At 58.2% G+C, this 23,793-nt stretch overlaps 2 protein-coding genes across 6 annotated transcripts in view; one reads left to right on the forward strand and one right to left on the reverse strand.

Annotated features, from left to right (window-relative positions):
* Window positions 1-22,839, reverse strand: part of DOCK6 (dedicator of cytokinesis 6) — a 39,922-nt gene extending 17,083 nt beyond the window's left edge. For 2 of the 5 annotated variants that reach the window (XM_034657803.1, XM_034657801.1), the window contains exons 1-23: window positions 22,287-22,839; window positions 17,174-17,261; window positions 16,417-16,592; window positions 16,088-16,156; window positions 15,746-15,875; window positions 14,699-14,911; window positions 12,869-12,954; window positions 11,468-11,534; window positions 11,217-11,366; window positions 10,249-10,329; window positions 9,986-10,139; window positions 9,696-9,823; window positions 9,485-9,578; window positions 8,911-9,073; window positions 5,645-5,762; window positions 5,499-5,569; window positions 5,164-5,302; window positions 4,977-5,078; window positions 4,206-4,292; window positions 3,565-3,796; window positions 3,138-3,299; window positions 2,293-2,456; window positions 1,640-1,744 (exon numbers count right to left, since the gene is read on the reverse strand). In XM_034657803.1, coding sequence (XP_034513694.1) covers window positions 1,640-1,744; window positions 2,293-2,456; window positions 3,138-3,299; window positions 3,565-3,796; window positions 4,206-4,292; window positions 4,977-5,078; window positions 5,164-5,302; window positions 5,499-5,569; window positions 5,645-5,762; window positions 8,911-9,073; window positions 9,485-9,578; window positions 9,696-9,823; window positions 9,986-10,139; window positions 10,249-10,329; window positions 11,217-11,366; window positions 11,468-11,534; window positions 12,869-12,954; window positions 14,699-14,911; window positions 15,746-15,875; window positions 16,088-16,156; window positions 16,417-16,592; window positions 17,174-17,261; window positions 22,287-22,357 — 2,850 coding nt within the window. In that variant the 5' untranslated portion in view covers window positions 22,358-22,839. The remainder of the gene's footprint in view (window positions 1-1,639; window positions 1,745-2,292; window positions 2,457-3,137; window positions 3,300-3,564; window positions 3,797-4,205; window positions 4,293-4,976; window positions 5,079-5,163; window positions 5,303-5,498; window positions 5,570-5,644; window positions 5,763-8,910; window positions 9,074-9,484; window positions 9,579-9,695; window positions 9,824-9,985; window positions 10,140-10,248; window positions 10,330-11,216; window positions 11,367-11,467; window positions 11,535-12,868; window positions 12,955-14,698; window positions 14,912-15,745; window positions 15,876-16,087; window positions 16,157-16,416; window positions 16,593-17,173; window positions 17,262-22,286) is intronic. The other 3 variants (XM_034657804.1, XM_034657802.1, XM_034657805.1) reach the window with 2 other exon arrangements.
* On the forward strand, window positions 7,116-8,757 carry ANGPTL8 (angiopoietin like 8). Its single transcript, XM_019801905.2, has 4 exons — window positions 7,116-7,412; window positions 7,616-7,777; window positions 8,314-8,423; window positions 8,528-8,757. Exons 1-4 carry the CDS (start codon window positions 7,116-7,118, stop codon window positions 8,553-8,555), a joined length of 597 nt encoding a protein of 198 aa, XP_019657464.1. The 3' UTR covers window positions 8,556-8,757.
* Window positions 22,840-23,793: the final 954 nt, after the last annotated feature.

Genomic DNA, 23,793 nt, shown 5'->3' on the forward strand with positions numbered 1-23,793 from the left:
GCAGAGGAGGGAGCGCAGACAGGGGAGTGGAGTAGAGACACGGGGTCCAAGCGAGGAGAGAGAAAGAAGAGGGAAAGAGGACAGAGCTGAGTGGAGATGCCGACGAGATGCAGCAGGAGAAGCAGAGAGCCCCGGGCTCCAGGCCTGGCCCTGTTCCAGCCTTGCTTGCCTCAGTGCTCCCCATCTGTGAAATGGGGATGGCGACCCACACTCCCCTCTCCCCTCCTCCTTTGCTGGTCGGGAGGTGAGCTTCCTGGCAAGGAGAGGAGACCCGAAGATGGAGCTGGCCTGACTCCTGGAACCTGCCCAGGCCCCAGCACTTGAGGGACCCCGGTTCCCACAGCCCCAGCAGGGCCCTGGCTCCTCAGCAATACACCAGACGGACCAGCTATGGCAAAGGCCAGCCTCAGGGTCTCCTCCGGCCTGGAATGCCCACCCTCCCACCACCTTGTCCCCTTCTAGGTGCTCTTCGAGGCCCAGCGGACACCTCAGAGAATGAGGGCATTGGAGAGACCCTCTTAAAGATGCTGGGGGGCCGGCAGGGCCCATGAACCCAGATTTCCAGCGATCTCAGAAGACTGTCCAAAAGGTCCCTTGCTGCTAACAGTCCCCCAGCCCGCCTTCAGTGCAGGCTGCCTGCGTGGTAGGCATGGAGCTGGAACAAGGTCTGGGGCCAAGTGCGCAGGGAAACCACCCCGGTGACCTCCTTTCAGTGCCTTTCAGGCCGGCTCTGAGCTTGGTCCCCAACCTTTGCATGTGCCTTTCCCTCCACCTGGAACAGCCACCCTTCCCTGGGTGGCTCTGTCTCACCCCTCAGGTCCCAACAGAAATGTCATCTCCCTGGAGAGGCCCCCCAGACCACCCAGAGGAGGCTGTTCGTTTCTTTTCAGGCATTTTCACACCCTGCACTTACACACTCCTGTGTTTGTATGATTGGTGCCTATCTCCCAGACGACCTGGCGGCTCAGCGGCCAGGCTGGACTGAGATCTACCCCAAGAAAATCCTGCCTGTGATGCCCTAATGTGTCCCCAAGTTCGGGACCACTGCGCTAAACACTGTGAGTCTTGACCACATCTGAAAATTCAGAGCCTCGGGCGCAGGGTGAGCCCGCAGCAGAGGGAGAACTCGAGAATTCAGACCCAGGTCTGTCTGAAGACAGAGAACACCAGATCCCTGGGAAGAGGCAGAGTAAAGGGAGCTGCCAACAGAAGTCTGTCTGCCTGAAACAGGAGGGGAGGGAGAGCCCAGAGGGTTAGTTCTGGCTCTTTGGCATCCTTCGGATTGCTATGTCAAGGGGACAGACGAGTCTCCTGAACAGAGTGGATTAAAGGGAGAGAAACAGGCCATGCGAGGCAGTGAGGTTATAGTGGCTGGATTTGCATATCATTTGCATGCTATTTGCATACCACCCTGTCCCTCCTGTCTCTGCCTGAGGCTGTAGTCTGTATGGCAGCAAAAGGCTGGTTAAGATGACAGTGATGCCCACAACACTGACTTCACAGCCCCTAAACAAAGGCAGGAGGGGCCTGCTGCCTCCGTCAGGCAGCCTCCCTAGGTTAGTGGGCCACAGCCAGGAAGGTGGGAGGAGCTCATGCCAAGACGGGATCACACGCGTGCAGGGGCAGGTAAGGAGGGCACCTGTCTGGGGTCGGCCCCACAATAAGCGGGTGCCCGTCGCAGCACAGCCTTGCTGCCTCCTGGAGCATAGGCAGAATTCACCCAGGAGTGTGAGCGGTCGATACCCTGGAGACATACGGGGAAGTGGTAGAATCCATGGGCAGAAGGCGGGGAGAAGGGCACGGAACACCAAGCGTGAGCGCTGCCTGGGGCCATACACGCACCCTGGGCATCCACGCGCAACCCTGGCAAATGCACGTGCACATACGTGTGTGGGGTCCACGCGCATCTGCTCCTGTGGGCGTCCGTGCATGGAGGGCACGTATGTATGTGCCCTGTGCACCCACATGCGTGGGGTCTGTGAGTATATGCACCTGTGCGTAGGCGCACGCACACGCACCTGTTCCGCTACAAACACACTGCTGTTTTCAACCAGGCCAACCTCCAGCCGCCCATCCTTGGGTCGGCCTTGGAGTGCGGAGCCCAGGGCAAAGTCTGAGTCGCAGCTCCCAAGCTGTGACAGCCACAGACCAGCCCTGCTGCCCAGAGTCAAGCTTCCGTCCAAACTGCTGTCCGGCGTGTCCTGCCCTCTGTCAGCCCTAAGATCCTTCACCCGCCCACCTGGCAGCCGTGGCCACTGAGGCTAGAGACCCCAGGGCCTACCCTCGCCCTACCTTGCTGGCCAGGATGCGGGAGACCTCGTCGTCCACAGAGCCCGGGGCCACGGCCAGGTCGGGATTGCTGCTGCTAATGCTCTTAGAGCGCGCCAGGTAGAGGCTGGCGGGGCGGCCAGGGCCACGGGCCAGCGTGGCAGGCTGCACCGCCACTGGAGGGGCCCCTGAGGATGGAGGCAAGATGGTCAGCCCCCTGCCCCTTCCCAGCGGCTGCCCTTGGTAAAGTCACTTTCTGTCTCTGAGCCTCCAGGCTTCTCGCCTGTAAGATGGGCATGCTAATGGCTGCTGCCTCCTAGTGATCTGGGGGAGACAGACAAACCCTGAGAACGGTGCCTGGCACGTAGTAAGTGCCCAGAGGGGTTAGCAGTTAGTATTAATTACTTACCAAATAGAAAAAATCCAACTGTATTGAGCATTCACTGTACCAAGCCTGCTGTACGGATTACTATCTCACTTACTATCACCAGCACCCCCATAAAGAGATGACCATTATTATCCTTGTTTTACAAATGGAAAACAGACCCAGAGAGGTGAAGTCACTTGCCCAGGGTCACAGAGTTTGTAGGAGGCAAAGCTGTGATTCAAACTTGGGCAGCCCAGCTGTGTCTCTGCTTCCATCTATGGCAGATGCTTGTTGACTGGCTGAATGACCCACCAGTCAAGCAACAAAGACCACCAGTCTGGCGGTGAGGGGAGGAGTGAACAAAAACTCTCTCTCTTGCAAGCTGCCCAAACCAGCCAAGATCTGTACGGCCTCCAGGCCTTTGCACATGCTGTTCCCTCTGACTGGGATGCTTTCCTCCCAGATACATCCTGTCCCCCAGGGCCCTCCCACCAACACTTACCACTTGGGAGGCTGGGCTCAGTGCCAGGCAGTCGGAAGGCATACTGGACATAGGCAGCCAGCAGCAGGCAGTGACCACGGGCATCCTGGGCAGCCTCTAGACTCCGGTGGACGAGGCTGACCACATGGGCCATTGCTTCAAAGGCCCCACGACCTAAGTTCACTGCCAGGCAGAGCAGAGGTCAAGTGCCAAAACGCAGGGCCTTCTACCTCCCCAAGGAACCTCCTATCTCCCACTTTTCCAAGGGCTCGTGGGGCCAATCAAAGGTCACAGTGCACCTGCTCTGGGCCCAGGGGGCTGGGAGCCATTTTTCAGAAAGGAAAACGGAGGCCAGAAAGATAAGTGGGCTATAGGTTACCTAGGACCAGGGGACTGAGGGGCCCTTTTCCAGATAGGGAAACTGAGGTCTGAGGCTACGCTCGCTTACCGATCTGGCCGCCAATGATCGGAGGCCGCACGACTAGACGGACGAGCTTGTCCAGCACATGGTGGGAGAAGGCGACAAGGGGCTCGGGGCTGGCGAGGCGCAGGGCTGCTAGGCTGGCCCGCAGCTCCTGCTCCACGGTGCTCTCGCTCAGCACGGTGTCCTTGAGGCGGAATGGGAAGGCCCCCTCCTCCAGGACATGCACCAGAGTGAAGAACTTGTCCAGGTAAGGGTCCTGGGGTGGGGGGAGCTGGGGTGAACGGGGGACCAGGGGTCCGTGGCTGGGAAGGCCCCGGAGGGTTGGGGGGGGTGCTCAGTGGGAAGAAAACCAAGGCTGGGGACCAATGAACTGACTATAAATGAGGAAAGGGAAGAACTAGGAGCTGGAGGGAGGACAGAGGGGGAGGGAGAGTGACCACAGAAGTGGCGAGGGACACACTCGGGGAGGAGAGACCATGCAAAGGGCCAAAGCCCCAGCCGGGATGGCCACTGGCATGGCCGCCCCCGCCTGAGTCAGCAGCTTCCCTGGGAGCCGGGCCTTGCTGATCAAAGTCACGTCCGTGGCCCCAGGCCAGGCCTCCCTGGTCAGTGGGAACAGTTGCTCAACCCCAGGGCCGGACTCCTGGGTTCCCCCCACCCCCTACCTGCGGGTGCACAGAGGACACGGCAGTGAGCTCCACGCTGAACACGCCCTTGTGGCCGTCCACCCAGCGCATGCCCGGCAGCGCCACCTGCAGGAGGGACCCACCAGGTGGGCACTGGCCCCCCTCCCAGGCCGATCGCGCCACCAGCCCCAGCCCCAGCCATTGCAACACCGGNACGCCACCCGGGGGGGGGGGGGGAGCAGCCAGGTGCCAACCCAGGGGGGTGCAGATAGGAAGGAGTACTATGGGGATCCCCTGGGCAGGCTGGAAGCCTGGGGTACAAACGGAGAAACAGACAATGGAGGCTGGGGTGGACATTACTGAAGGGAATGAATCGGGAAAGAGCATGATGGGAGTACTTGAGGCCCCCAAGGCATTAATGACAGCTCAGGGGTAAGTGGGAGGGTGACAGCATTAATAGGGGTGATGTGCCCTGGAAGAACTACTGGGGGGATTGTGGTCAGGGAGGCAGGCAGGGCTGCGAATGGGGAACCGGAGCAGAAAGGCAGTGAGGAACAGTGAGTACAGGGGCGGGGGGGCGGTAATGAGGCCAGGCTAGTGGGGAACAGGGAGGGACACGTGGGGACAGTAGGACACACAAAGACAGTTAGGAGGGGGACGGAGCAGCCAGGGGCCCCAGAGGCCCTAACAGAGGGCAACAAGGCTCCCAGGGGTATTGATGGAAAGGAAGGCATGGCACAGACGGGAGCAGGAGGCGGGTTACTGGGGGACAAGGCACTGGGAGGGGAGGCAGGGGGCCAGGGCACATACGTCTGGTGTGAGCACGGAGTAGCTGGGTGGGAGCTGGTCCACGGACACAGGGAGGCAGAAGGGGCCGGTCCTCAGGCGGCCATGCTGCAGCAGTGGGATCCACTGGGGAGAGGCCAGGGGTCAGGTCTGGGGCCAGACGCGGGGTCAGCAGGGCCGGGGGGGGGATGAGGGCTGGCGGGGGTCTCACAGTGAAGCCCACAGGAGTCTCCAGCGCTGTGCCCGGCCGGGGCTGGCAGCTGACGTGGTAGAAGGTGAACAGCAGGTGGTGGTTCTCGGTCACACAGGCTGGGAGACGCAGCTTGAACTCCTCGTAGAACTCTGGGGACCTGGCAGGGGGGTCTGCTGGGGGCGGGGACCCCCTGGCCCTCCCCACCCCCTCTTGCAAGTTGGCCCCCGGTGCTGCCTGTCCACACGGTCTGCTCTCCGCCTCAGGCTCCCCCGCCGGCTCTCCTGGCCGCAGCCTCCTCCCCTCCGGCTGCCCCACGGTGTCCCCGCCGCCGCCCGGCCCACCAGCCCGCGTACTTGCTGTGGTAGACCACGGGGGTGAAGGCTTCTCGGGTGAACTCGCTGCAGCTGGACTTGCCAAAGATGACCTGGGGGAGGCCGCGCGTGAGGGGCCCACCGGGGACCCCCCCCCGCCACCCTCCCGCCCTGGCACGGCCACTGACCGGCAGGGCCTGGCTGGGGTCCTCGCCCGCCATGTACTGTACTCGCACGGTGAGGTTGCGCACGGAGCCCTGGCGGCTACTGAAGTTAAGGCAGTGTGGGTACACGTACAGCAGGTTCCTGCGGGGGCAGGGGGGCATCAGAGGGACAGGAGGGGCTGGGCTTCTGGCATAAGCCAGGCCTGGGACACGGGGAGATGACGGTCATGCAGCTGGGGCACTGAGGGTGGCACATGGGGCAATTACGGGCACCAGGCAGGAGATGTCACTGGCAGAGAGTGGGGGACAGGTGGGCGCCCTCAGAGCATAGATAGGGGAACAGTACCCCGGAGAGTGGGGACACAGAGGGACTTTGGGGGCACTAAGGAGGCATGGGGAGGTGCAGAGCAGGGACAGATCGGTGCTCAGGGTCGGGGTTCCAAGAACATGGCCCAGGAGGCCAACAGTCAGGCCCGAGCCCCACCCGGGCTGACCAGCCCATCCCCCAGCTCAGGGACCTGACTGCCCTTCCCCCAGGAAAAGCCACTGAAGTTACGAGTCCTGTGTCTTGGGTGGAGAAACTGAGGCCAGAATCAGAAGTAGGGCTGGGCTAAAGTCAGAGTTCTGCCTCTCTCTCCCACGGCTAATTCTGCGCAAGCCCCGACCTCCTTCTGGGCCTCAGTTTCCCTACCTGTATAATGGGGGCATCGAGCCTCCCAGCTTAGCCTTCATAACAATACCAGTAATGAGAAACAAGGGGAGCGACAAGGATTGTACCAAACGTTAACGTGGAACCTACCGCAGGCCCAGCTCTGTTCTAAGCGTTCAGCATGAAACAACTCATTTACTTCTCCAAGCAGCCAAAGAGGGGGGATGAACGTTCCTCCCATTTTATGGGGGGGGGCGGGGGGGGACAGAGGCACTTGCTCACAGTCGTACAAGGAGCAGAAATGGCAGCTAGCACTGATCCGGGGCACACGAGGGTCCTGGAGTCAGGCTGCACGGCCTTGGGAGAGTCTCTGCCCCCTGTATCCCCCTCCCCCAGCTTTAAACCAGGCCAGCACAGACCCCAGCATCACAGGCTCGTGGGAAGGGCATGAGGAAACCAGCCGCAGTGAGGGCGCTGAACCACGGCCGGGCAAACCATCAGTGCTAAGACGCTCACTATCCTCACTGCTACGGCTACTGCTACTGTTGTTGTCCCTTCCACAGGTGGGGAAACTGAGGCTCTGAGCTTCAGGTTCTCCCAGCAGGGCCTGGGCCTGTCCTCAACCAGTGCCCCCCCAGTCCACAGCTGGCCTCAAGCCCCAGCCAGCGTGATCTCAGCGTGGCCTAACCGGACATTCACCTGATGCAACTGTCGCGCCACCGCCAGGCCCTTGCACAACCCGGGGTGTCCAGCTGGCCGGTTAACGATTGACCGGGGGTTAACGGGGCCCTGGGGCATAAAAGGTGGCGGCAGTGGCGCCGTGGCCGCACCCTCAGAGCCTCAGCCATGCCCAAGCTCGCACTGTGCCTACTATGCGCCCTGGCCACAGCGGCCCGGCCTGCCTCTGCAGCTCCCGCAGGGGGCCTGGAGCCGGCACAACATGAGGAGCTGACCCTCCTCTTCCACGGGGCCCTGCAGCTGAGTCAGGCCCTCAATGGCGTATACAGGGCCACGGAGGCACGGCTGACAAAGGCTGGGCACAGCCTGGACCTCTATGGCCGTGCGCTGGGCCTTCTGGGGCAGGAGGTCAGCCGGGGCCGGGATGCAGCCCAGGAGCTACGCACAAGCCTTTTGGAGATGCAGGTGGGCACTGCCGTTGGGGCATCGTAGGGTGGGTAGGAGTTTGTGGCAGAGTTGTCTAGGGTAACCAACAGTCTGGGTTTACCCAGGATTGTGGCGGGGGGGGGGGTTCTCTGGAATATAGGACTTTCAGTGTTAAATTAAGCAATCCCAGGCAAGCAAAGACGAGCTGGTCGTCCTCCTAACATCCACTATTCATTGATCAGATGGAGGAGGATGCTCTGAAACTGCAAGCAGAGGCCACAGCCCAGGTGCTGGGTGAGGTGGCCCAGGGACAGCAGGTACTGCGGGACAGCATGCAGCGGCTAGAAGTCCAGCTGAGGGGCGCTTGGCTGGGCAATGCCCAGCAAGAGTTTGAGGCCTTAAAGGTAAGAGGCTCCCGGCCCTGGTGGAGCAGAGACTGATTTCCCATGAAGAACTTATTTCTGAGCCTGGAGGCCCAGAGACATCTCCAGATCAGCCTCCCAGTGCCATGGCCCCTAACCTATGTGACCCTGGGCAAAACCCCTGTCCCTTCCCCTGCCTCAGTTTCCTCATTTGCAAATAAGGGCAACAATTCATGTCTCAGAGCAGAGACAGGGACTCAACACAGAGAAAATACTGAGCATAGGGCAGGAGATATGAAGTTACTCAACAAATGTATACTATGAGAATAACTGGTAGTATTTCTTGAGAGCCTAGGAACTACCCAGCCACACCTCTTAATAATTCATATCATGCCTACAACCCTCCCAGGAAGCAAGTCCTATGTCATCCCCATTTAACAGATGGGGAAGTTGAGGCCACAGAGCAGCAGTGAGTTGTTAGGTCACACAGATGCAGCTGGGGGGTGGACAGCCCTGGGCAGGGCCGGGGGAAGGGAGGTGCGGCGGCCCCAGCTGAGGTTTCTGTCCTGACCCCACAGGCCCACGCTGACAAGCAGAGCCACATCATGTGGGCGCTCACAGGCCACGTGCAGCAACAGAGGCGGGAAATGGCGGCACAGCAGCATCGGCTACGACAGATCCAGGAGAGGTGAGACTGGAGGGGGTCGGACAGGCAGGGCCGCCGGAGAAGAGGTGTGCCGGGCACCCGGGTGGGGGCCCTTTTTCCTTGGCTGAGCCTCATCTCCCTTCCAGACTCCATACAGCAGCACTCCCAGCCTGAGCCTGCCTGGGGGCACCTGAGGACCAGTCTACACTGAGGGACGCTGCCAAGCCCCATGCGGCCCCTGCACGAAGAGGAGCTGCCTGCCCCCTGGGCTCGGCCAGAGTGCTGGGGCCTGCTTCTGGCCACGGAGGAGAGACGGAAGCAGGCGGGGACACAGGCAGAGGACATGGCCCGGTTGAGGAGGGGTGGAGGCAGGACATGGGACCCTTCATGCATACACACCCCTCCATTAAAGCGGAGCAGTGGTATTTCACTCCGGGTGTCTGTGTGTGTCTGGGAGAAGCAGTGCCTTGCTTTGCATAACACATGAATACCCCCCATTCAAGCGCCCAGCTGGGCCCAGGGGCTGTACCTGTAGCTGGTGTGGGGGGCATAGACCTCACGGGCAGGGAACTCCAGGATCTCCTTGGTGGGCCGGCCCCTGGGGTCTGGGTAGGGCTTCACATGAAGAAGCTCCGGGGAAAGGCAGAAGTGTGGGTTCTCAGGGGCCGGGGAAATGTCGATCTTGAGCTGGGCTGCGGAGAGAGGAGCGAGTTTGCACCTGCCTGGGAGCCTCCCAGCCCGGGCCCCACCCTCTTGGGCTTCAGGGCTGGGGCTCTGGCTCTTCCATGATGCCCTCTAGTGGCTGGCCTTCAGGTGCCAAGGCCAGAGGTCCCCCTCCATTGCTGCATTTTGCGCCCACATTTGATCAGCTCCACCCTCAGGACCCATGTCCCCACTGCCACCATGTCCCCCATTTGACCCACTCTCTGTCTTATTATGTTTCTTGGCTATGACTCCCATTAAAGATGCAGCCCCTGACGTCAGGGATTTGTACATCACGGTCACCATTGGGTCCCCGGGGCCTGGCACAGCAGGTACTCAGTGTGGGTTTGCTGAGTGACTGCAGGGAAGTGACGGCTCTTATTTACGGCGTGACCACGCACCAGTCACGGGCCGCAGGCGCCGCAGAAGGGAGGACGGGCGCCGCATGTCAGCCAGGAACTTGAAGAGGTCCTCGTCACTGAGCCGCTCGGCCTCCTGCACGGGACAAGCCCACGTGAACTGGGGCCCGGGGGCCCGAGCGCCCACGTACCCACAGCGGGGTAACAGGGGCTGTCCCTGGGAAACGCTCCCCCAGCCCCAAGTCCACGACACCTGCTTAAAGAAGTTGGTGACAGTTAGCGTGGCGGGGCGGAATCCAGAGAAGCTGCAGGTGTCGTCCCCACTACTTGTCCGATCCTGGGGCCCGCGCCGGCGACGGTCAGTCCAAGCAGGTCGGCGCTCTAGGGGAGGCAGTGATGGTGACCGAGGGGGCAGAGATGAAAGGAGGCGGGGAGGGCCAGGGAGACACGGAGATGCAACCTTGTACCAAGTCCGGCCAGCAGAGGGCGCGCCTTCCCCTCCCCAGTAGCCCCGCCCCTGGCCTGTCAACCCCGCCTCCTCACCTCCCTCGGAGTCCGAGTCGCGGTCGGGCTGCCCCGCGCTGCTCACGATGTTGGCCAGGTGTACTGCGGTCCAGGCAAAGGGCATGCGGTAGCGGCCCAGGCGCGTACAGAACTGCTCGGCCGCTAGGCGCAGCTTCTCCAGTTTCTCTTTGTTCTGTGGGGAGACCCGCCATCCCCCACACATACCCCACAAACTCAGTGCCCCAGGCCTACTGAATCCAGGATCTGCCCTTCACCACCCTGCTCGCCCTCCACGTGCTTACCTTGGCCGCGTCCACCTCCTTCATGACCATGTAGGGCTCGCAGCACTCGCTGATGTCCCCCTGCTGCAATACTTTCTCCAGCTGAGAGGCAGACAGGGCCAGTGAGGCGCTGCCCGGACCCCAACCTCCCACCCTATTCCCAATCGCCCCTCCTGGGCCCTCAGACATTCCATCCAGCTAGGGCTCTCGCTCCAACACCTCCCATGGCTCCCACTGTCCTTGGGATTGAGCATTAGTAGTTGGCTTGCCCGGCCAGCTGCCCCCTGCCCCACCCTCTGAACCCACTCCAAACCCACGCCTCCAGATTTTCTCTACATTTATATTTTTGTTAGTACACAAAGAGGCCACTCCAAGCAGGACCGGACTCCAATCCTGACCACTTGGGGGCTGTGGGAGCCTAAATAGGTCCCTAACCCACTCTGTACCTCAGTTTCCCCATCTGTAAAATGGGGACCATGGCAACCCCCCATTGAGGCTGCTGTGAGGTTAAAGGTGGGAATCCCCATGGAGTCTGACTGACAATGAGCAGTGCCTCCCTGTAGGTGCTCAGTTAGTCATTAGTGTAACCTAATTGAACGTCTTGGGGAAGGAAATTCGAGCCCACTCCTAGAAACAGAAAATTTCACACAAATGTGCCAACCAGGTGTTTCTTCCCCTAATAAACTGAAAAATTCTCAACTTAAAAAATATTCTAAATGTCCATCTGCATGTGTCAGGATGCTGTTTCTCCCCAGGCCACCCACTCATGTGTCTCGGCTTAGCTGTCACCTCTCCATGGAAGCCCTCCATGATTTCTCCCCACCCCAGTTGGGTCAGGAGCCTCCTCTGGGTTTGCCCAGCTGCCTATGCTTCCCCCACAAGAGACCAGATCACCCTTCTTGGTGTCCTGTCCCTCCTCTTCCATGAAAGCAGGGACCACACCTCTAGTGTTTACCATTATCACCCCCTCACCAAGCCCCAGCAGGCACCTTAATGACCAGGAAGATGTCAGGCGAAGGGTAGGTCACAGAGAAGATGGCAGAGCGGGCTAGGGTGGAGATGGCGGGGTGGGTGCCATGAGCCCGCAGCAGCCCCTTCATGGAGTCCGAGTTCAGGTCAAAGTAGAAGTTTTCTGAGATCTGGGGACATGAAAGGCAGCTGGGCCACCACCTCCAGGAAGCCCACTGCCCTGCAACAAGGAGGAAGGTTGGGGTAGGAAAGGGAAGAAAGGGGCTCCTACCTTCTTTTTCTCCCGCACATCATACAGGGCCAAGATGCCAAAGATGGGCTCAATTTCGATCTCAAACCTACAGTGAATGGGGACTCTCTGGCAGAGGCTGTCCCCTTACACTGCCACCACCCACACATCCCACACCCTCTTAAGACCCAGCCAGGCTTGGTGCATTGTGGTGGTGGCAGTGGGGACTAATTTCCATTAGGCCACCAAGAATTGCTACTTAAGGGCTTGCAGGAAAGGCCTGTCCCGTTTTGCAAAAGGGGAAACTGAGGCACTTAGCTTCCCCTCTGCCCCGCCCCGTAATTCATATAGAGCCCTTCCCTGAAACTACAGCCCTTGTTCAGTTGATATAGAGGAAGCTTTTGGCACAACAATGCCCCCATCTTGAAGTTCGCAATTCCTGGGCCTCCCTGTCACCCTTTCTGGGGTGTCCTCTGCCACCCTGGGTTGAGTCCCATCTTCACTCACCTGAACAGTCCCTGTAAGCACCTCCCTGCCTCACTCTGCCCTGCCAGCCCCCGCTCATCATGCGAGTCCTAAGGAAGCATCTTAAAACTTACAATTTGAGGTTCCCCAGTGTGCTGAGAACAAAATCCTACATGGGCCAGCCCTGCCCACCTCTTGGACTCATTTTTCCCTCTCCAGACAACTCCCAGCCTTTGCGTATGCCATGTCCCCCCAACTAGAGAACTCTGGGTGGGTTACCCATGGTTACACGTCCTGTACACAGTAGGTGCTCAATGAGTGTTTGTTGAATGACTCGATACTCGTAGAGCTGGTTCCCAACCCTACTGCTTGGGGCAGGCAGCCCACCCGGGCCTCAGGCCAGACCAGGGCCTCCCTTTCCTGCCCCCATCCAGGCAGGAACTCAGGGCGGGGAGGGGCAGGGCTGGGCTTAGGTCCAAGGCCACATCCTGTTCAGCTCCATTCCCACGCACTTCTGGCTGCTCCCAGGGACCGATGTGGAGGGGGCCTCGGTCAGGGGGAAGCCAGTGGGAAGCCAGGTCCAGGGTCACCAGCGCCCCCTCCAGCCTGGGTTCCAGCAGAGCGAGTGCCAGACTCTGGCCTCACAAGTCACGTGATCTCGGGCACAATGACTGCCTTCTCTGTGCCTCGGTTTCCCCCCACCTGCACCTATCTCACAACGTTGTGAAGCTTCGGGGTAATGCATGTGAGGGGCTGAGAACAGAGCCTGGCACAGAGCTGGTGCTTACGGCCTGGTGGCTTTGAAGAGCAAGAAAAGGAAGTCTTATTTCCCACTAAAAGCGCACAGACGGCCTCAGGGGTCTCAGGGCTGCACACAGTCAAGGCCCGGCTTGGGCAGCGAGCGCCCAGTGCACGTGCGCACCGGAAACTACGTGGGGCCTCACACACCCGAGGGGAGGGATGGGTCAGCGCACTCACTTCAGCGACAGACACTTGACCAGGATCCTCTGTCCAAAGTGTTCACGGGGCGGCTCGGGGCGGCTGCAGCGTTCCACGGCCTCGTCCTGCCAAGAGCCAGGGAGGGCAGCTGGGACCCATCCTTTCAGAAGGGCTTGGAATGCGTGGCTTGAGACCAGCTCTACCCCCAGCCTGACTTAAGTTTCTTACAGCTCCTTGTCTCTGTGCTTTGGCGCACGCTACTCCCCCTGCCTGGAAGCCCCTCCTCCCCTCCTCGTTCAGGTTGCAGCTTAGCCAACATTTCCTCCAGGAAGCCTTCCCTGACCCCTGAGGTCTGAGCAAGCTCCTCGTCCAGGTGTTCACCATGCCCTATTATGAAGGGCCACAGGGCTGGGACACAGAGGGCCATGTGAGGGCCAATATCCGGCAACTCACTGTGGCACCACTCCGCCTGGGTTGCGATTTCTCGGTAGGAGGGTCTCTCCCCCACTACACTGTGAACTCTGAGGGCAGGGACCGAGTCTACCCGTTCATGGCTATACCTCTAAGGCTTGCCATACATGTTGGTCAAATAAATACAGAAGTATACAGTAGGTACCTATTAAGAGGTAGTTAGATAAACACAGATGTCTACAGAAAACATTTGATTAATGCTGACTGGACATAAAGAGGGATATATTCTAGGCCTCCAGTAAGTACTGATTAACACAGGAGTATACAGTAAGCATTCAATAAATGGCTAAATGAAAACAGAGGTGTATACACTAGGTTTCCAATAAAAGTTGATTGGGGAGGGGCACCTGGCTGGCTCAGTTGGTAGAGCACACGATTCTTGATCTCTCCGTGTTGGGCATAGACATTACTTAAAAAAAACTTGGTTGGGTAAACATAAGTACTCAAGACATATGAGTTGCTTCAATGCTGTTTGATTAAATAAAAGATTATACAATAGGCATACAATTGATGTTGGTTGAATACAGAAGTATATAATAGGTGCCCAAAAAATGCTGGGTGGATAAATATAGGATTATATATAAAATAAAAGCTGCTGGACTAAAACATAGGGTATACACTAGTGCCCAATAAATGTTATTTGGATCAATACAGGCATATATAGGAGGTGCTCAATAAATATCAGTTGATTCTGTTTGATTAGGCAGAAGACTGTACACAAGCATACATTAAGTATTGGTTGAAAGGCTATAGAAGTATATGCTAGGTATCCAATAAATGCTGTTGGGGTAAATATAAGGTCACGGAGTAGACATCCAAGAAAAGGAATTGAATAGGGGCGCCTGGGTGGCTCAGATGGTTAAGCATCTGCCTTCGTCTCAGGTCATGATCCCAGGGCCCTGGGATCGAGCCCCACATCAGGCTCCCTGCTCGGTGGGGAGTCTGCTCCTCTCTCTCCCTCTGCCTGCTGCTTCCCCTGCTTGTACTCTCTCTGTGTCAAATAAATAAATAAAATCCTTGAAAAAAAAAAAAAAAGGAATTGAATAAAAAAAACACGGTGTACAGGGGCGCCTGGGTGGCTCGGTTGGTTGAGCCTCTGACTCTTGATTTCAGCTCAGGTCATGATCTCAGGGTCGTGGGATGGAGCCCTGGGCCCCACGCTCAGCCAGAGTCTGCTTCAGATTCTCTCTCCCTCTCCCTCTGCCCCTCCCCTCTACGTGCACGCTCCCTCTCTCGCAAATAAATAAATACATATATTTTTTTTAAAAACCCAAAACAAAAAAATCCCCCCAAAAAGCCCAGGGTGTATACAGGGCAGCCAGCGAACATTGGTGGGGGACCATATAGGGTCAGCTGCGTGGGGATCGGCCTCAGGGCCGGTGGGCCATGGGCACCCACCTCATCAGGCGCCGGGTAGAGCGCCAGCAGGGCGCGGGGCCGGTTCTGCCGCCGAGAGGCCTCGTTCCGCCGGTCCACATCCTCAGGGGCGGTGCGCTCCAGCAGCGAGGGCAGCAGCGAGTCAGCTGCCAAGTTCCTCAGGTCGAAGATGCTGGAGGCGCCGCTGCTTCGCGGGGTGTCATCTGGGGAGCCTGAGGAGTGCCGGGGGTCATCCTGCACAAACACGGAGCGCCAGCTGGATGCACCTTCAATCCCCTCCAGTGAGACTGTCCTCATGCCCAATCCATAGATGGGAAAGCTGAGGGCCAGGGGCTGGGGTCACCACCACAAGGGTCACTCTGAGGCTTTGCTGAGCCTCTTTCTAGAACCTTCTGCCTGGGAGGAGGGTGCCCCTCCTTTATCACTGTTGGGGAGGCTACTCCTGGCGCCAAGGTCAGGACGTGTGTGGGCGGGGCCAGTGAGAGCCTTCCATGAGGCTTCGCTCACCATCACCAGGGGAGGGAGAGTTCTTCCCAATGGGGCTGTCGCTGGCTCAGGGCCCTGCCCGACCTCCCTGCCTCAGCTATATGGTCAGAGGCAGACTACCCTGGTTCAAATCCCCACTTAGCTCTGCGACCCAGTGTCCCTGAACCCAGCTCGAAGGGCCTCAGGAGCCCCATCTATTTCTAAGAACACTAACAATGGAAGCAGCAACGGTAATTCTTGGAAGGATTACCACAGGCATAAAGGAGGAGCCCAGTGAGTATTGGCTCAAGACCCAGTGGGCCAGTGAAGCTCCTCTAATCACCTTGATGTGCCTCAGTTTCTTTACCTGCAAAATGGGTGTTGCCCTGCCTCCCAGGATGAAAGATGAGGACAAGGATAAAGCCTCTAGCACACACTAAGCACTTAATAAACGCTTATAATCATTACCCTTAACTTTCAGCTCATGGGGCTGACCCATTTCCTTTTGGGTTCAAGGCTGTTTGGGTCACTTTCCGTCACATGTGACTGAGAGCTGGGGCCCACACACACCGCTGTGGTGACCTGTGCCCGGGGCTCCCTCACCGAGTCCTCTGGGCCGGACCTCTCATCCCCAGAGGCGTCCTGCTCGAAGACCTGGCGGGTGAGGCCCTTCTGCCGCTCTCGCTGTGTCTCCGTGGTGATGGGGCTGTACGCTGCACTCAGATGCTGGTACCTGGGAGGAGGCAGGGCAGGGTGGAAAGCAGGGGTGAGGGCACACCCACAGGTCCATGTGATGCTTGCAAGGCCATCCACCCTTCCTGTGAACCACCAGAGAAGGCCAGCTGCCCTTGCAGGGACAGTGGGCAGATAAGCAGGAGGGCTGGCCCAATGGGCTCAGACCTGGCCTCTTGACCCTCTGCCCTGAGCTGCCCGAGCCAGACCCACCTCCTGTGGGCGATGATCCAATCCTCTGTGTACATCTCCACCGCGGCCCTCACCTGGGCATCCAGCTTTCTGCACAAAATCAAATCGGGTAAACAGAGGCAGGGCAGAGTGTTAATCCTTCCAGCAGCCTGAGGTGGGGCCTGCCCTTCTGCCCGTTTTGGAGATGTGGAGATGGACGCTCAGAGAGGGAGGGTAACTTGCCCAAGGTCACACAGTCAAGCCAGGAGTTGAACTTGGGGCTGTTGGGAGCTTGATGGAAGGGGGGTGTGGATGAGGGGCACAGAGGCAGACCAGAGTCACAGACAAGGAGGGTGTGGGGCTGAACCCACCCATCCTCGGGGATCCCGGGCTCTGTGGTCCGGCATTCCCGGGGCTGTAGCAGGAGCTCCAGGTCGTCAGCTGGAAACTCAGCCAGGTCCCGGAGTGGCCCGGGCTCAGCGTCCGGTGGCCGGCTCAGGAGCACATCCTCGAAGTCCAGGGGCTCAATGACTTCAGTCAGTGGGACCTGGGTTGGAACAAGGTGGCTGTGGGCCCTGCCCTGGGGGCTGAGGAGGAAGGGAGCGTGGGCTTGGGCTGGCGTAAGAGGGCGGTGGGAGCCATGGCGAGTGTTGGAGCTGTAAGGAGCCAGGGAGGACAGTGACCTCAGACTCTCCACCCCCATCCCGGCAGGGCCTGCCCCGCCCCTCTTTCCAGGCAGGAAATCACACCCTGCGCCTGGAGGGGCAGGGTTAAGCTGGAAGGAAAGGCAAGCTGGCTGCAGCAAGAAAGACAATTCCTCAGGCCCCACTCCCTCTCGGCTGCAGCTGGAAGTACCACCCATCCCCCACCCCAGTCCGGGTGGTCCCGGCAGCAGGAGGTGGGGCGACATCTAGCTGACCACCCACAGGGCTGCCACTGCCCCCCAACCCCTCGGCAGCTGCAGAGAGGGGACTAACCTCCCCACTCACAGGGAAAGAGGAGCGGGGACAGTCCCACCTAGGACAGGGCACTAGTGGGAGGGGTGGGTGGGACCAGGCCCGGGCAGAAGGGAACCCCACATCTGCTAGAGAGCAGGGTCCTGCGGGGGGTCACCTCCCACACACGTACCCCCAGGGAGCTGCTGCTGCGCCTGCTGGAGTGGGGAGAGCCGCTGCGTTCCCGGGACACCTGCTTCCGCACCTCCGCAGCCACCGTCCTGCGGGGACAGGGAAGGGGCCACTGAGGACATGACAGCTCGGGCAGTGGGGCCCTGGGAACTCCACTTCGGCCCAAGAAATTCATTCTCCGAGAGGAGAATCCAGGCTGTGCAAGGGAAAAACCCAGGCCACGGACCAGGAGAACCCGGGCTTCAGAAAGCACAAACCTCAGCATCAGGGCCCCAGGGTTGTGGCTGATACAGAGGCCCCAGGACCACCCCCCGAAGCTGGGCCTGGGGGCCCTTCCAACCCCCCAACCCCCCGCCCCCGCCAAGCACAGATGGAAGGATTTGCTCGGGCAGGGCATGCGGGTCACAGATCCTTCTTTATACCTGCTGCCCAGCACGGGTCTGAGTCTCGCCCTGGCTGGCCAGCCCCCCTGGTCCCTGGCCTCGGCTTCCTCATCTGGGGGACCTCAGCCCACCCTGCCTCCCATCCAGAACGTGTGCCCTGTCCCATCCTTGCTATGGGGCTTTGAATAAGTTACTCCTGCCTCTGAGCCTCAGTTTACCCATCTGTACTTGAAGTAACCTCACAAGGCTTGCAGTGCAGAGCCGAGCAGGGGGCTTGGTGTTCAGGGGGCACTCCGTGCCTCATTCTCAGGGAGTCGGAAACCAGGCTGAGAGCGTGTTAAGTGACCAGCATGACTCACAGAGCAAACCGTAACCAAGATCTGTGCTGTGGCCTTCCTGGAACACCTGCACCTGTGCTGGCCTTCCAAGTCAGGGAGGAGGAGGGTGAAGGGGTTAAGACCCACAGGGGAGGAGGCCAGCACAGGAATCTGGGACTTGGTACCCCCAGGCACTCAATTCCTTCAGCTGGGCTTAGAAGGAGGGGAAGGAGAGAGAGCGCAGCACAGTTATCTGGGGAGGAGGACTCCAGGCTAAGGGTACAGCAAGTGCAAAGCCCCTGTGGCTGGGCTCTGTGCTCTGAGCACGGAGACTCCATGAAGGCCGGAATAGGGCTGTGTGGTCCCCATGGAGGCCCTAGCACCAGCCCTGCACACAGCAGGTACTCAATAAATTTTTCTTGAGGGAATGAATCCCTCCCAATTCCCCTCCTGGTCTGACTTGCCTAAATCCACTGTGAGTTAGGAGAAGCCCCAGATATTTCAGCTGTGTGGCTTTGGGCAGGTGGGATACCCTTTCTGGGCCTCAATTGAGAAGGCAACTGCCTGCGTGTTTGGGCCTGACTCTCTTCCCTTTTCCACTTTTCTGTGTGCTTGGAAGTTTTCATAATAAAAAGTTGTACCCCCCAAAAGTGCAATGCCAACTGCAAACCACGGACCACCGATGAGATGAATGTGGGCTCAGGGAAGACAGGCAAGGGTGGGGGAGAGGGGGGCCAATGGAGGTCATCTGGAAGCCTGTGAATTCAAATCCGTATAGGTCAAACAAAACTTGACCCTGACCCTGACCCTGACCCATCATGGGGGCCTCCAGTTGAGACCTCAGCCTCAGTCCTCTGCCTCTGTTCTATTTACTTTTCTGTCAACTGGCCCAGAGTCTTGCTCCTATTGTTTGGGGGTGGGGGTGGGGGGTAGATGGAGGATCTCCTAGGAAAGGCAAAGGGTGTTCCAAATAAGCTGTTTGTCCTCAAATTCCCAAAGTGGGGGCCGCCTCCTCTGGAAGCCTGCGCACACAGGGTCTTGGGGGATGATTTAGGAAAATGCAGCTGGTGCTTCAGAGCAGGGCAAGGGGAGGAGGGAGGGCCGGGCCCCCTACTGCATTTTGTCTTTGGCTTTGGAGAGATGGCCACCAAGTGGGAAAAGGCCAGGTCCTCAACACTGTGGCCACGGGAGTCAGTTTCCTCTGTCACAGGGCTCTGCACTTGGACCTGGGCAAGCATAGATGAGTGACATCCCCTCTCTGGACCTCTGGGCTCAATACAGTACTCGCTCCTTATTGAACTGTTCTGAGTATAAGGCTCGGCACACAGTAAGTGCTCAATTAGGGCTTGCCGTCAGGAAGTTGCCTTAAAAGGATCCTGGGAAACTGGAATTTCTGGCCCTGCTTTTTTTTTTTTTTTTTAAAGATTTTATTCATTTATTTGACAGAGATAGAGACAGCCAGCGAGAGGGAACACAGGGGGAGTGGGAGAGGAAGAAGCAGGCTCATAGCAGAGGAGCCTGATGTGGGGCTCGATCCCACAACGCCGGGATCACGCCCTGAGCCGAAGGCAGACGCTTAACCACTGTGCCACCCAGGCGCCCCTGGCCCTGCTTTTTATGCTGGGCCAGAAGGGGAGCGGGGCTCAGAGAGGGTCGTGAGGCATCCGGGGTCACAGAGCCGAACGCGGGAGGTGCCCAGAATCAAACCCGTGGGCCAGAAGTCAGAGTCTGTGCCCCCCAGCACGTGGTATTCCACGGTGCCCCTGATGGGGAGCAGGGCCAAGAACAGGGGCTCTAGAACCTGCCTCTCCCGTGTCCACACTCCCCCCTCCCACACACACACAGTGGTCCCAACCAGCCTCCAGGTTTCAGGAGCACCCAAACAAGGACAATCCTTGGGTCCATTCCGTGTGACACGTGCCTCCTTTGCACGCCCACGTGGGGTCTTGCAGGCACGCAGCCTGACCATAACCTGCTTCTCGCCATCTTCCCCGTCTCACCAAGGGCAGCCCCGCCCTCTGGAGTGCTCAGGACCCACACCTGGGAGTCATCCCCAATTCCTCTCTCTTTCTCATGCCCACATCAGATCTGCTTCAGACACCCCCACGGAGCACGTTTTTTAAAAGGAGGCAAAATGTTGAGCTGAATGTACTGGTTTTCCTCAGGAAGCGATCTCAGGATTGCCATGAGAGAAGCTGCAAAGTTCAGGTGGTGGGTTATGGCTACCGGTGAGACAAATCCTCCCAAAGTGAAAGTCAACAATCCTACGTGAGGCTACAGAGACTCAGAGGGGAAAGGTGAAGCAGTGGCATCACTGGGAACTCATGCAAGACTGTGGACCTCACCCCAGGGCTGGTCAGATTAACAGAAGTCTACTCCCACAGGGGAGGAGGATAAAACCAGCAAAGAGAATGGCATAAGCCTCTGACGCTGTGTGTTCCCACTTGGGTAAAAAGTGAAGGAAGTCTATGAATCCATATAAAACCACAAAGAGATTCCTCTGTATACCCCTCCCTAGCCCGCCTGGACTGGCAGAACATTTTAAAGACAAATGATCTACCTGCCAGCAACAGGAACTCTCACCTGCTGCTAGGGGAACCCCTCTGGACCATTATCCGTAATGATCAAGCAAAGTTAAAGAGAAGCCAAACCAGCAATTCCACTCAGAGGCGCAGACACCCAGGAGGAAACACATGGCTGAGAATGTTCACGGCAGCCCCGGTCACGACAGCCCCAAAGTGAAAAGACGCACACGGTCCTTGACCAAAGATGGAGACAGTGCGGGCAGGAGGAATAGTATGCAGCAATGAAAAAGGATACACTTGACCACAGGCAAGGGCACAGACAAGCCCTCCTCCTGACCTTATGTCAGGTGAGAGTCTGTGTACAAGCCTTGACATCCCACGCGATTCCACTGAGAAGATGTTCTCAACAGGCGAAAGTAACCCGTGGCGCAAAGGGGGCCAGCTAGGCTGGAGAAACCATAAGGCAAGTGAGAAAGGAAGGGCAGCTGCCATCAGCGTGGCAGTTCCCTGAGGGACAGAACTAGGAACTAGGTGCAGACTGGGGGGGGGGGCGGCTAGGTCGGGTGGCCCAGGAGATAGAGACTGGCTTTGTCTTGACCCAAGTGACTTTTCCCCTGGCATTTTTGTTTTGTTGTTGTTATTTTCTTTTTAAATTTTTTAAAAGATTTTATTTATTTATTTGACAGAGAGAGCACACAAGAAAGAGAGAGAGAGAGCGCGCACACGTGTAGGGGAGGGGCAGAGGGAGAGGGAGAAACAGGCTCCCCGCTGAGCAGGGAGACCCATGCGGGGCTTGATCCCAGGATCCGAGGATCATGACCTGAGCCAAAGGCAGACGCTTAACCGGCTGAGCCATCCAGGTGCCCCTGCTTTTTAATTCTTTTAAAGTAAACTCTACTCCCCGTGTGGGGCTTGAACCCATGACCCTGAGATCAAGAGTCCCGTTTCACTGACTGAGCCAGTCAGTCATCCCCCTGCCACCGGCATTGGTTCTATAACTACTCCTTAAACTTTGCCCTTTTCTAGATGCATGTCAAATGTCATCATTTTTTTAAAGGTAGAAAATAATAATACGTGTGTGTGCTCATGTTTGCAGATATATTTGGGGACGGGGGTGGGAGGCAGACATTTCCTTGAAATCCCAGAGGCACCTTTGGAATTTGGTCAATACATTGTCTCTTTGCCCTCCCACGTCTCTAATGAAAACACTATTTCCTTGAGTGAGAAATGCCACCTGCCCCGCAGCAGACAGCCGGGGGGCCGAAAGATGCCACTATCAGATGCCTGGAAGAACAGGGGACATGTGAGGACAGGAAGAGACACGGTTTCTGAGATTGTTCTGAAGTCGGGGGCCACACATTCCTGGGCTCACTTCCCCACGAGAGATTCTTGACAGTGACCTAACCACTGTTGAGTCCAGTTTTCCATAGTTATACCTATGTTGATAGGCTCTAGTGACAAACAAATGGCATTCCTGCTGGGGACCAGCCAGCCATAAACATATTATAAGCTCTGGCCATTATCACCATTCCATCTTGTTTTATTTTAAACAGCACAAGTGAAAAAATGAACAACTGATATTGCATACAATAATGTTTGCCCATGTTATTTATGAGTCTGTAGTTCTAAGTTGTCCCCCAAAATCTTTTTTTTTTTTTTTAAGAATGTTCATTAGGAAACTGGGCGACTGTTTAATTTTCGGGTCAATATGGAATTGTGGAATGAATGACTGAATGATTGAATAGATGAATATAGGCCCAGATTTGAGCATGTAGACATCTGGGTGTCCACTAGACTGCTCTGGAGGCCCTGGCAGAGGATGGCTAGAAGACTTGAGCCATTTGCTTGTGGTTCACTGGGGCCCCAGGATCATTCTCTGCTCTTCTTACCCTGGGCTCTGTAGTGTCCGTTCCCCAGGGCAGGACCCAGGACCTCTCTTTTTCACTGGAGTGGAAGCCATGACCCAAGAACACAGAGACTGAGTGGCAAAGAAACACGTTCAGAGTTGCCGAAGATCCGAGACAGAGAGGCAATTCGGGAACATAAAGATAACATAAAAATTGCCTGACCACTATGCTCCAGACACATGGTCACATCCCTATGTTCAGAACCCTTCATGGCTCCCACCTCACTCAGGATACAAGTTAAGGTCCTCCCCATACCCCACAGGACCCTGCAGGATCAGCTCCCACTGTCCCCTTCCTCACTCTGCTCCAGACTGGCTGGCCTCCTCAGATGACCTGTAAATACACTATGCTGGCTCCTGCCTCAGGGCCTTTGCACTTGCCTTTCCCTGTGTTTGGATTGCTTTCTCCCCACATATGGGCATGGATGCCTCCCTCACCTCCTTCAGAACTTTGCCCAAGTGTCACCTTATCATCTGGGCCTTACCTATCTGCTTCCCATATCTAAAATGGCCCCCATCCTCCTCATCTCCTTTCCCTGCCTTGTGTGTTCCCATAGCACTGGCACTTATCATTAATATATGATCTACTTTATGGTGCTACTCCTCTGTCTTCCCCATTGTATCTGCTACCAAGGGTGGGATCTTTTCTTGTGTCTTCATCAGGCCAGCTCTGGACCCCCAGGGCGCTCTTTCACTTGGGCGTGGCCAGCACAGGTCCCCTGTGGAAAGGACCTCCGGGCAGACTCTGACCGCCTATGGAGGCAAAGAGGGGGGAGAGGCTCTTCATCCCTAGTCTGACCTCCCCCGCCCAGGCTGAGTCTCTTACAATCTCCAGTGGCCACGGAAATGGATCCCCCAGCGCCTGGCGCCTGTCCCCTCCCCCGTCTGCCCACCAGCTGGTTGGGTCCCCAGCCCCCACTCCCTCTATTCAATCACCCATCCATCTCCAGCGCGTCCAGCCGGTGCTGGGAGAGCCTGAAGCAGGACTGGGGGCGGGGGACCATCCACAGCTGTCCCCTGCTCCCCAGACAGCTGGGCACGGGACCCTGGCAGTGGGGGAAGAGCACGGGAAACTTCCCGAGGGGCCTCCAAGGCCTGCAAGAGCACCATCCCTGTTCCCAAATCCCGGCACCAGAAGCATCCCAGCCCCGCGCCAGGCAAGAGGGTGGGTCGCAAAGGCCCCTCCCGTTCCCCCGCCCTCGGGGTCTGGGCCCCGAAGCACCTGGAGACGGCGAGGGACGCGGAGGGCTCCCGGTACCCGCTCTCCCTGCGCCGCCGCCTCCAGGAAGGCCCCCCGGACACGCCCCCACGCGTCCCCTCGGCGCCCAGGGCGGACCTCGGCTTCGCCGCCATCGCACTCGCAGCCCCAACGCCGCCCCGGCGGGGACCCCTGCCGCCCTCCCCGCCTCCCGCCGCCCCCGGCCCCCGCCGGAGGAAGCGGGCCGACCCCGGCCCGGGCGGAAGGGGCTAGAACGGGGGGCGCCGGGGCT

This window comes from Ailuropoda melanoleuca, chromosome 4 (genome assembly GCF_002007445.2).
Source record: "Ailuropoda melanoleuca isolate Jingjing chromosome 4, ASM200744v2, whole genome shotgun sequence".
Classification (NCBI taxonomy): Eukaryota; Metazoa; Chordata; class Mammalia; order Carnivora; family Ursidae; genus Ailuropoda; species Ailuropoda melanoleuca.

Excerpts from the sequence above, each read along its gene's own strand:
- ANGPTL8 (XM_019801905.2), top strand. The coding sequence starts at position 7,116 with ATGCCCAAGCTCGCACTGTGCCTACTATGCGCCCTGGCCACAGCGGCC. Across the intron at positions 7,778-8,313 it reads AAGAGTTTGAGGCCTTAAAG|GCCCACGCTGACAAGCAGAG; the intron begins GTAAGAGGCTCC and ends CTGACCCCACAG. Across the intron at positions 8,424-8,527 it reads CTACGACAGATCCAGGAGAG|ACTCCATACAGCAGCACTCC; the intron begins GTGAGACTGGAG and ends TCTCCCTTCCAG.